At 37.6% G+C, this 13,059-nt stretch overlaps 1 protein-coding gene across 5 annotated transcripts in view; it reads left to right on the plus strand.

Annotated features, from left to right (window-relative positions):
• DENND2C (DENN domain containing 2C) overlaps window positions 1–13,059 on the plus strand; it is an 82,367-nt gene that overhangs the window by 66,983 nt on the left and 2,325 nt on the right. For 3 of the 5 annotated variants that reach the window (XM_017661807.3, XM_037020007.2, XM_017661808.3), the window contains exons 15-18: window positions 430–471; window positions 1,361–1,466; window positions 11,745–11,984; window positions 12,230–12,316. In XM_017661807.3, the coding sequence (XP_017517296.1) occupies window positions 430–471; window positions 1,361–1,466; window positions 11,745–11,984; window positions 12,230–12,316 (475 nt within the window). Of the gene's footprint in view, window positions 1–429; window positions 472–1,360; window positions 1,467–11,744; window positions 11,985–12,229; window positions 12,317–13,059 lie in introns of those variants that run through there. The other 2 variants (XM_017661811.3, XR_012130271.1) reach the window with 2 other exon arrangements.

The following is a 13,059-nucleotide window of genomic DNA, read 5'->3' on the forward strand; positions in this document are numbered from 1 at the left end:
CTGTTGAACCAGTGTTGTATATTTGAAACCAACATAAGATTGTATATCAGTGATACTTTAATAAAAAAAGTAAAGTAAATATTATCACCCTACTTTTCAGTATTTACCAAGTTATAGCCAGTCTTTACCCCTTCCCATTCCTCTCTCCCATATTTTGAGTCTAGTTTATTTGAATTGGGTTCCAAATAAAGTCTACCCATGGCATTTGATTAGTCTCTCAATATATAAATTTGTCTACCATCATTTTTTTTACTTGAAATTTATTTGTTGATGTGTTAATGAGTTAACTTTTAAGTGGGCTACAGCTTTAAGTTAATTTTGTTTAAAACTATTCCCATTACTTGAAAGAATCAAACCACTCTTCCTAATCTAGGAGTGCCTAATATGAATGGCTACTGCTTTAACTTACCTGGCTCCTTTATCCCATAGGTGCTGATAGTTGACCTCTGTGCAGACAAGTTCTTACAGGAGGTGAGTGACAAAGTAGGTGATTACATAATGTTTGGGGATAATTGGAGAGAAGATATGTGAAAGTACTTAGAGAAGATGACTCAGGGAAGACTTTTAGTTCCTACACATACTTGACTTGACACTATGGTCAGACTGACCTGAAAAATTTGGCTTGGGTTTATAGCTGTCTGTCCCAAAGAAGGAAGAAGGAAACAGAATAAATGTCATTCTCAAAACTGGTAAGCCTCCCTTCAAGTCCAGATAGGTTGACATATAAGCCTCTAGCTTAATTAAATTTAACAAGCACTCAGTGCTGATTATTTCTAGATTTTGTTAGTCAGAATCTAAAGGTGAGTGAGACAAGTTTGAGCCCTCAGGTATCATATAGTCTAGTGGCAGGGATGGGAGCAGACATATCCATAAAGTTTTAGAAATGGTGTAATAAAAATTTGTAAGGGGAAAAAAGAAGTAATTTATTCTGGATATTGAAGTGGAGTGGAAAGTTAGTAAAGCCTTCCTAAAGCAGTCCTGTATGTGACCTCAGTATGGGTTTGTGAGCACTGGACACAGAATGAAAGAATGTTTGCCAAGACTGTCTTTTTTCAAAATCAATTGGCTCATCACATTTGAAAGACCATTTATTTGACAGTGATCTTTGTAATACAGCATAAGACTCATGGATGAGAGATATTTAGTGGAAAAGTAACAGAACGTGTTATGAAGTGTATTTCTTAATATAATCAAAATCCACCATAAACATCATGGATTCTGCTCAAGATAGGGAAAGAAGCCTCAGACTTAAAGTTCAACCACAATATATACAAAGTCATCTGTAGAATTTTGGGGATTCTTACTAGTGCATGTTTGAGACTCTCAAAGTTCATGGAAAATCTCAATTTCTTCTCTTAAGGTATCTGATGAGGATGAAATTCTACCACCTAAACTCCAAGCTGCCCTGATGCAGATTTTGGAAGAACGAAATGAAATCTTGGCTCAGGAACAAAATTTTTCACAAGGTATAAGACAAATGATCTGAGGACTTAAGGACAAGGCAGTAAATATTTACTGAGTGCCCAGTACCCTGTTAGCAGATATATAAAAGTAGTATGAGATTGCCTATGCCTTGAAAAGCTTATAATTAGCTCTCTTGCTCACCTTACTAGGTATACAGGTCCCCTTCTATTTCAGGACTTTTGCAGTTGCTCGGTTCCATTTATGGAATGTTGTTCCCCCACATGTCCACACGGCTCCTGCTCTTTCTTCCTGCAGGTCCATGCTCAAATATCACTTTCTCAGGGAGGCCTTCCCTGACTGTCATGTTTAAAATTGTACCTGTTCCCTTAGCACTCCCTATGCTCCTCTTTAACCTTATTTTTCCCTATGGCTTTTCTCACCATCTGATGTGCTAGATAGACTATAAGTTCCCCAAGAGTAAGGACTTCTGTTTTGTGTTCTATTACTAATATTTTAAACAGTACTCAGTAAATAGGTACTCAACAAGTATTTGCCGAATAAATGGGTGAACAATATTTATTGGGTGGCTTTCTCTGAACCAGGCATTATGCTCAGCACTTAGCTTACATCTTATTTTATCCTTGTAATACCCTTATGAAGTAGGTATCATTGTCCAATTCCCATTTGACAAATGAGAAAACTATTTGCTGATGGAGAACATTAGGGAAGGAGCAGCTTAGAGGAGTAATTATAAAACCTCAGTTTAAAATACTACATTTAAGATACATATTAGGTATACAATATCCAGCAGACATCCAACTGCATGTATCAGGTAGGCATTTATATACGTGAATTTGAGATTCAAAAGAAAAATTTAAACTAGAGATATACATTTAGAAGTTGCTGTCTTAAAGCTGTGGGACCAGAGATGAGATAGAGTGAATATAAATAGAAAATAACAAAGATTTAAGAATTGAGCTCCAGGTTGTTTGGGAATAGTGTGGTTAGATTTCTAGCATTTGGCAGTTAGGAAAAGAAGAATCTAGCCAAGGAAACTCAATGGTGCCACTAATAAAGGAGGAGAAAAACCAGGAGAATGTATGAAAAAGAAAACAGGAATGCAATATTGTAGAAGCGGAGTGAAGACGGTATTTCATGAAAGAAAGAGTAAACAGTTATGTGTAAGTCTGCTAAGAGGACAAGTAAGATGAAGACTAAGGATTGACCTGTGGGGGAAGGTATCTGGAAACCTTTGTAACAGCAGATTCAGTGAAATGGTGGGGAGAAAGCAAGACTGATAAATGTCCAAGAGAGAATTGGAATGACATTCAGCTCTTTGAAAAAATTTAATGAAAGTACACAGGGCCAGAAATAGCTAACAAACTCATGAAAAAGAACAGTATTGATGGGCTTGCCCTACAAAACATCGAGATTAATCATCAATAAGAGATCATTTGGTTTGGGTACAGAAATAAACAAATCGAGCAATGGAAAGAATAGAGTGTGCACATGCATAAGAAACTTGATTTGGGTCAACATCAACATGCAGATCCGTGGGAAAAGAATGAACCATTCAGTAAATAATATGAGGACAATTAGTTCTCTGTTTGAAAAGAAATGAATATGGATCCATACCTGACATTATATAAAAAATTAATTCCAATGAATTAAAGACTCAAATGTTAAAGTAAAACATTAAAAAATATTTAGAAAAGAACAGAAGAAAATATTTTATATTTTGTGACAGTACTTAGATTTCTTAAATGTGGCACAAAGAGCACAAACTATAAAGGAAAACATTGATTAATTGACAATGTTACATTATTTAAATGTTCATCAAAGGGTACCATGGAAAAGAAATAAAAATCAAGTTACAAACTAGGAAAAGATGTTTCCAACAAATATAACTAACAGAGGAATAATATCTAGAAATTATTATTTTTTATGTCTACAATTCAGTAATAAAAATATGAACAATGCAAAAAAAAACCCTGGAAAAAGATATGAATGACCATTTTCTAGAAGAGGCAATATTGAAAGACCCAAGACATATCTGAAGAGATATACAACCTCATCAAAATAGTTACATCAAAATATAAACTAAAACCACAGTGAGATACAATTTTATGCCCACTGTATTGGCAAAACTTTAAATCCGATGATGTTTATGAGAATGTGTAAATTAGTTCACCCATTTGGAAAAAACAATTTGACATCATGTAGTAAAGTTAAAAGTATATATATATATGAACAGAGAGAGGATTAAAGATGGTGGCGTGAGAGGTGAGACAGAGGTCTCCTCCCAAAACCACATATAATATGAAAATATAATTAATACAACTAATCCTGAAAGAGCAACAGGAAAGAAGGCTGCACCAGACTGCATACACCTGGAGAAAAGAATAGACCTCACGGAACGGGGTAATGTACCAAAACCGTGATACAGTAGGACCCAAGCCCTTCCCCCACCCCAGCTCACCAGTAGGAGGAAGAGAAACAGAGCCGGGAGGGAGTTGAGGCCTGGGGCTGCTGAACACCTAGCCCTGGAGATCTGCTCTGAGAGCATGAACCTACATTTCATGGTGCTCTGGTGATTAGTGGGGTTGGAAAGCTAAGACAGGTGGAATACCTGGAGAGACTGAAATTCCAGCCACTTGTGGAAAACAGGGATCCATATCCAGCGGCTCTGGGACAAAAGAAAGGCGGGCACTCTGAGAGACTTCCTAACAGCAAGAGGGCTGCTAAAGGGGCAAGGATTGTGCAGAGCTTACTGCTCAGGAGAAAGGACAGGTAGACAAAATAGCTGGGCACACTCTGCCCAGCAGGTTGGGAACTTTCAGGAGCTTCAGGTACTCCATGCCCCTGGCTGGCTACACAGCTCCAATGGCCCCCACTGTGATATGCACCCTGCTGTGCCTTCCTCCTGGCCACCCACACCTGGCTCACAAACCGGCAGTCCCTGCCCTGGTGTCAGGCCAGCCAGAGAGAAGCCCCAACTACAGCAGCTACAAATGCAAAGCATAGGCTTACACCTGTGTGTTCGGCCCACTGATTCTGGCTGTGGAGACAGGCATAGCAATCAGGAAGCAAGAAACAGCTCTTTCTTCCCACCAGGCACCAGCACTGCTCCCCTGCAGCCCCTGACAATGCTTCAAGGGTTGAGCAGCTCCAGAGAGGAGAGCTTCTGGGCACTAGAGGGCGCCGCATACAAATATGAAATGTCAAAGGACCCTGAATCAAACCAAAATCCCAAAAATACCAGAAAAGGGGTCAAGTGAAATAGAATTCATCAATCTTCCTGAAAGAGGTTTCAAAATAAAAATTATAAACATGCTCATGGAGTTACAGAAAAATATTTAAGAACTCAGGAACAAATTCAGGACAGAGATGCAATCATTACAGAATACAATGGAGGGATTTAAAAGCAGATTGGATAAGGTGGAGGAGATGAAAACTGAAATAGAAATTAGGGAAGAGGAATACAAAGAAGCTGTGTCACAGAGAGGAAAAAGGTCTCTAGGAATGAAACAATATTGAGAGAACTGTGTGACCAATCCAAACAGAACAGTATTCATATTATAGGGGTACCAGAAGAAGAAGAAGAGAGAGAAAAAGGGATAAAAAGTATCTTTGAGGAGGTAATTGCTGAAAACTTCCCCAATCTATGGAAGGAGATAGTCTCTCAGGCCATGGAGGTGAAGATCTCCCAACAAAAGGGACCCAAGAAAGACAACACCAAGATATAATGATTAAAATGGCAGAGATCAAGGATAAGGACAGAATATTAAAAGCCAAGACCCATCTACCTGTCTGTATGCTGCCTATAAGAGGCTCACTTCAAACTCAAAGACATACACAGACTAAAAGTGAAGGGATGGAAAAAGATATTTCATGCAGCTAATAGAGAGAAAAAAGCAGTAGTTGCAGTACTTGTATCAGACAAAATAGACTTCAAAACAAAGAAAGTAACAAGAGACAAAGAAAGACATTATATAATGATAAAGGGGTCAGTCCAACAAGAGGATAAAACCATTATAAATATATATGCACCCAACACAGGAGCACCGGCATATGTGAAACAAATACCAACAGAATTAAAAGGTGAAATAAAATTCAATGCATCCATTCTAAGAGACTTCTGCACTCCACTCACTCCAAAGGACAGATCCACCAGACAGAAAATAAGTAAGGAGACAGAGGAGGCATTGGACAACACATTGGAACAGATGGACCTAACAGACATCTACAGAACTCTACATCCAAAAGCAGCAGAATACACATTCTTCCCAAGTGCACATGGAACATTTTCAGGAATAGATCATACACTAGACCACAAAAAGAGTCTCAGTAAATTCAAAAAGATTGAAATTGCACCAACCAGCTCCTCAGACCACAAAGGTATGAAACTAAAAATAAATTATGCAAAGAAAATGAAAAATCCCACACATATGAAGGCTTAACAACATGCTCCTAAATAACCAATGGATCAATGACCAAATAAAAACAGAAATCAAGCAATATATGGAGATAAATAACAACAATAATTCAACACTGTAAAATCTGTGGGATGCAGCGAAGGCTGTGCTAAGAGGGAAGTATATTGCAACACAGGCCTACCTCAGGAAAGAAGAACAATCCCATATGAACAGTCCAAACTCACAACTAACAAAACTAGTAAAAGAAGAACAAATGAGGCCCAAAGTCAGTAGAAGAAGGGACATAAAAAAGAATAGAGCAGAAATAAATATAATCGAGAAGAATAAAACAATAGAAAGAATCAATGAAGGTAGGAGCTGGTTCTTTGAGAAAATTAATAGATAAACCCCTAGCCAGACTTATCAAGAGAAAAAGAGAGTCTACACACATAAAAAGAGTCAAAAATGAGAAAGGAAAAATCAACCACAGAAATACAAAGAATTATTAGAGAATACCATGAAAAGTTATGTGCTAACAAACTGAATAACCAAGAAAAATGGACAACTTTCTAGAAAAATACAACCTTCCAAGGCTGACCCAGAAAGAAATGAAACTCTGAACAGACCAACTGGCAGCAACAAAATTGAATTGGTAATCAAAAAACTACCTAAGAACAAAATGCCTGGACCAGATGGCTTCACCACTGAATTTTATCAAACATTTAGTGAAGACCTAATACCCACCTTCCTTAAAGTTTTCCAAAAAGTGGAAGAGGAGGGAAAACTTCCAAACTCATTCTAAGAAGCCAGCATCACTCTAATACCAAAACCAGGCAAAGACAACACAAAAAAGAAAATTACAGACCAATATCCTTGATGAATATCGATGCAAAAATACTCAACAAAATATTAGCAAACCAAACAAAAATACATCAAGAGGATCATCCATCATGATCAAGTAGGATGTATTCCAGGGATGCAAGGATGGTACAATATTAGAAAATCCATCAACATCATCCACCACATCAACAAAAAGGACAAAAACCATATGATCATCTCCATAGATGCCAAAATAGCATTCGACAAAATTCAGCATCCATTCATGATAAAAACTCTCAACAAAATGGGTATAGAGGGCAAGTACCTCAACATAATAAAGGCCATATATGACAAACCCACAACCAACATCATACTTAACAGTGAGAGGCTGAAAGCCTTTCCCCTAAGATCGGAACAAGACAGGGATGCCCACTCTCCCCACTTTTATTCAACATAGTTCTGGAGGTTCTAGCCATGGCAATCAGACAACACAAAGAAATACAAGGCATCCAGATTGGTAAGGAAGAAGTCAAACCATCACTGTTTACAGATGACATGATATTGTACATAAAAAACCCCTAAAGAATCCACCCCAAAACTGCTAGATCTAATATCTGAGTTCAGCAAAGTTGCAGAATACAAAATTACTACACAGAAATCTGTTGCATTCCTATACACTAACAACAAACTAGCAGAAAGAGAAATCAGGAAAATAATTCCATTCACAATTGCATCAAAAAGAATAAAATACCTAGGAATAAACCTAACCAAGGAAGTGAAAGACCTATACACTGAAAACTACAAGATACTCTGAAGAGAAATTAAAGAGGATACTAACAAATGGAAACACATCCCATGCTCATGGATAGGAAGATTTAATATTTCAAAATGGCCATCCTGCCTAAAGCAATCAACAGATTCAATGCAATCCCTATCAAAATACCAACAGTATTCTTCAACAAACTAGAGCAAATAATTCTAAAATTCATATGGAACCACAAAAGACCCTGAATAGCCAAAGTAATCCTGAGAAGGAAGAATTAAGCTGGGGGAATCATGCTCCCTAACTTCAAACTCCACTACAAAGCCACAGTAATCAAGACAATTTGGTACTGGCACAAGAACATAACTGTAGACCAATGGAACAGACTACAAAGCCCAGATATAAACCCAAGCATATATGACCAATTAATATACAATAAAGGAGCCATGGACATACAGTGAGGAAATGACAGCCTCTTCAACAACTGGTGTTGGCAAAACTGGACCGCAACATGCAAGAGAATGATACTGGATTCTTGTCTAAGCCCATACACAAAAGTAAACTCGAAATGAATCAAAGACCTGAAGTCATGAAACCATAAAACTCTTAGAGGACAACATAGGCAAAAATCTACTGAATACAAACATGAGCCACTTTTTCCTGAATGCATCTCCTTAAGCAAGGGAAAAGAAAACAAAAATGAATACTATATCAAACTAAAAAGCTTCTGCAAAGGACACCATCAACAGAACAAAAAGACATCCTAAAGTATGGGAGAATATATTCATAAATGACATATCTGACAAGGGGTTAATATTCAAAATATATAAAGAACTCACACGCCTCAACAACCAAAAAGCAAATAAGCTAATTAAAAAATGGGCGGAGGATATGAACAAGACAGTTCTCCAAAGAAGAAATTCAGGTGGCCCACAGGCACATGAAAAGATGCTCCACATCACTAATTATCAGGGAAATACAGATTAAAACCACAATGACATATCATGTCACACCAGTAAGGATGGCCAGCATCAAAAAGACTAAGAACAACAAATGCTGGTGAGGATGTGAAGAAAGGGGAACCCTCCTACACAGCTGGTGGGAATGTAAGCTAGTTCAACCATTGTGGAAAGCAATATGAGGTTCCTCAAAAAACTAAAATTAGAAATACCATTTGACCCAGGAATTCCACTCCTAGGAATTTACCCAAAGAATACAAGTTCTCAGATTCAAAAAGACATACGCACCCCTCTGTTTATCACAGCACTATTTAGAATAGCCAAGGTATGGATGCAACCAAAGTGTCCATCAGATGAATGGATAAAGAAGATGGGTACATATACACAATGTAATAACATTTAGCCATAAGAAAGACACAAATCCTACCATTTGCAACAACATGGATGCAGCTGGAGGATATAATGCTCAGTGAAATAAGCCAGGCAGTGAAAGGCAAGTATCAAATGATTTCCCTCATTTGTGGAGTATTAAGAATGAAGCAAAACTGAAGGAGCAAAACAGCAGCAGACTCAGAGTTCAAGAAAGGACTAGTGGTTACCAAAGGGGAGGGGTGGGAGAGGGGAGGTGGGGAAGGAGGGAGTAGGCATATTGAAGGGTATTATGGTTGACACAAATGGTGTGTGGAAGATCACAGGGAAGACAGTGTAGCACAGAGAAGGCAAATAGTGACTCTCTGGCATCTTACCACACTGATGGACAGTGACTGCAATGGGGTATGGGGGGGTGCTCGATAATATGGGTGAATGTAGTAACCACATTCTTTTTCATGTGAAGCCTTCATAAGATTGTATATCAATAATACCTTAAAAAAATTTTTAATTAAAAAAAAATGTAACTTAACAGATGAGATTATGTTAAGGCTCCTGAAATGGAGATGGTAACCTAGATTTGTCCCGGAGGGCACATCACCAGGGTCTTAACAAGAAGACAAAGAGTGAAAGAAGGCAATATAACAAAAGCAGAGATCAGGAAAAGGGAGAGTTTGAAAGATTCTACACTGCATACTTGGAAGATGAAAGAAGGGACTGAGCCACATGACGCAGGCATCCTCTAGAAGCTGGAAAATGCAGGGAAACAGAGATTCTTCTCTCAGGAAGGACTGAGCTCTGTTGATACCTTAACTTTAGCCCAGTGAGACTTGTTTTGGACTTCTGACTTCCAGAACAGTAAAATAATTAATTTAAATTGTTTTTAAAAAAAGAAAAGTATACATATCCTCTAACCCAGCAATTCTATTTTTACATGTATACTCTAGAGAAACTCTTGCAGATGAAAACTAGGAAACAAATTCAATAATTTCTATTGGCATATCATATGTGATAGCAAAAACTAAAAATAACCTGAATGTCCATTAACAGAGGAATATAGCATTAAAAAAGAATCTTAAAAACACAGATTGAATAAAAAAGTGAGTTGCTGACGAACATCATGTTTCATATAATGTGCAAAGACATACAAAACCTAACAATATGTTGTTGGGATTGTGTGTGTATGTAGTGAAACTATAATGTAAAGCAAGGGACTGATAAATACAAAATTCCAAATGGTGGTCGCCCTCTATTGGAGAGTAGGTGAACAACAACACTGAGAGGGGATCCCACAGAGAGCTTCAAAAATACATGTGATGTTCTGGTTTAAGCTTTGTGGTGGATACTTGTGTATTCATTTCACTGCTGACCTTATGAAATATTCTTACATGCAAAAGAACATATAAAGCATATACATTGAAACAGAAACAAATAATATGAGATAAATTATAGAAAAACAAAATTTTAAAAAGAAAGGGAATTAGGTGTAAGAAAGTGGGTATAATAGGTACAAACAACTCTTCCAATAAATTTTGCTGCAAAGTGGAGGTGAAATGGGATGGTAAATAGAGGGGATGGGAGGGAAGGGAAAAAGTGTTGATAATAAAAGCAGCTGATGGACCGTGGAGTCTCAGCTGCAGATGGAAGAGATGAGAAGGAAGTCTGTTGAACAAAACAAAACAAAACAAAAGATAGGTTAGATTCAAAAGGTAATAGCAGAAGACACTATAGAAATTGCCCAGCAGCCACCTCATTATACAGATAGGGAGAGGATAGGAGAGGTAGAGCAAGTTGCCCTCTATATTCAGCTGCTTCATGGTGGAACTCTGACTAAACCTAGGTCCCTGATACCCAGTTCAGGGTGGAGCCCATAGGAAAGAGCAAGAGACATTGTGAGAGAAAAAAAATGGGATATATAATAAAAATTCTTTGAGCCTAGAACCTGGAGGGCCATGTATTGTAGCATATCATAATGGTCAAGAATCACCTGCCTTGGGCATCCAGCAGCTTTTCCACTGTACTAGATGAGAAGACCCTGGAAAACGTCTTTGTTTCAAGCTTCAATTTCCTCAGCTGTAAAAAGGAATAATAATACCTACCTCATTGAATTATTACATTTGTAAGAGCACTTCATGCAGTGCCTGACCCATCTTAAGCACTCAGTAAATTATTATTTATCATGGAATAATCATGGTGCAATAGGAAATGGGAAAGTTAAGAGAGAAATTGATTGGTGGAGAAATATAATGAATTTGGTTTGGGAAATGTATTGTTTGATTCATTATTTGATTGATTTGATTCATTATTCTACCAATTCCCCAAAAGGGGAAATGGTGACTTTTAGACAAACAGAATTAAAGTGCTAATGGGACAGCCAAATGATGATTAACCACAGGTAGCCTGAAAATGTAGAAGGTGAGTTTTGGTGAATTACCAGAGCTGGACATCTCAGACTGGGAATTATCAACGTGAAAAGCCAGCTCTATTGCTATTCCAGTTAGCTCTTTAAGAAAGGAATGTTGAAGAAAAGTGGTCTGAGGACCATGGTCAGGAAGAGGAAGAAGAGGCAAGAGAAAAACATGTGCAGTCATAAAGGCAGGCAAGGAATGAGGAAATGAGGAGAGGATAAAGTTGTGGGAGATGAGAGGAATGAAAAAGAGGTCAGCACAAATGCAGTGTAGAATTTAAACGACAATAAAAGTAGAAGAGCAGATAAAATTTGGCTAGTTCTCAGTGATGGCCTTTGAAAGAGCAGTTAGAGTGAAAATCACAGATGTGCAAGCCAGGGGGAAACATGTAAAGAGTAAGTGTGGGAAGAAAATGAAGGTAAGATATAAGCCACTTGATTTTTGCAGGTCATGGAAAGAGCAAGAAAGCTAAGAATGAGGATTCCTACATTTGTCAGTTCTTTGATTATGATTTCCATGGCATTACTTTCATAACAAGCCAGTGTTTTCATAAACAAAATTTAAGGGATATTTTTTCTTTTCTTTCTTTTTTTTTTTCATTTTGCAGCAGATGTTATCCTCAACTCTCTGGTGTCTGAGGCATTTGTCAGGTTTTTTGTGGAGCTTGTGGGACATTATTCTTTGAGTATGACTGTCACGGAGCATGGGGAGCGTGTATTCCAAAGGGAGCCATTCCGTAAATCCCACACCTCACGAAGTGTACGCCATTTCCTGGATCTCTTCATGGAAACTCAGATGTTTGCAGGATTCATCCAGGACCGAGAGCTTCGGAAAAGTGGGGTGAAAGGTCAGTTTCATCATAAAGTTTTGCCTCTCTATTTAGTGAGTGCTTGAAAGGTTTCAAAATAATATAAACCAAAAAACAGCATAAAGCTATAAGGGCTCAATATCTGAGTTGTTTATTTTGAGAAATATTTACTTTGTAATATTGTTTTAGCTATGGAAGTGTGTTGATAGTGAGCACAGAGTTTCATTCAACTTGATTTCAATCTTGAGTGTTAGACAATTTCACAACGTGCATTTTCCTTATAGGTTTGTTTGAGGTCCGGGCCCTCCAGTATTTGGAAACAATTCCTGAGTCTGAGCCCAGTGGGGTAAATAGAATTTTGCGGAGTCTTGGTGAGTTGCTGTGTCTTCCTGTTAGATAAATGTGGTTGAAAATACTTTGCAATAAGCACACCTCATCACACAAACTTTATAATCAGATCAACAATATAACAAGTAGGCTGACTAGAAACCGTGACCTTAGTTCCAAAGTGTTTTAGAGAACAAGAAGTCTTCCTCGGAGGTTGGAATTCTCCGTCAGTTGTCCATGGGACCATTTTCCTTAAATTAAGCTCCTGTATGATATAATAATCTGCATATCATGGTTATTAATGTTTTCTAGGTCACCTTCCTGGGAGAATCTTATAAAAACTGTGGACCTTTTTCCCAGAAAAAAAAGTTTTCTGGGAAAAATTTTGCATACAATTTTGCATACAGTTCATGCACCTTGGAGCCCATCCCTAGACTCCAAATTAAAAACACCTGGTTTAGAGAGGATCTGAGGTGAAAGATTTCCTGGAAGTCTCTAACTTTATATTTCATAAAGAAGCACAGTTGTTTGTGATTTTTCAATTATAATTAACTTTTAATTATCAAGTATAATATGGGAGAACAGTAAGTCATGTGGTAGCCCAAAACACTGAAGAACCTATATTCTGTGGTAATTCTATTGGTCTTTAAAATATATGCCCGTAATTAAAATTAAGCCCTATCTGTAACGTCTTTCCATTTTGACGGGTGAGGATTTAATAATTTATGTAACTGTTGAATCATATGCTGTATACTTGAAACCAATAGAATATGGTTTATCAACTATA

The sequence above is a fragment of the Manis javanica genome, chromosome 4 (genome assembly GCF_040802235.1).
Source record: "Manis javanica isolate MJ-LG chromosome 4, MJ_LKY, whole genome shotgun sequence".
NCBI classification, from domain to species: domain Eukaryota; kingdom Metazoa; phylum Chordata; class Mammalia; order Pholidota; family Manidae; genus Manis; species Manis javanica.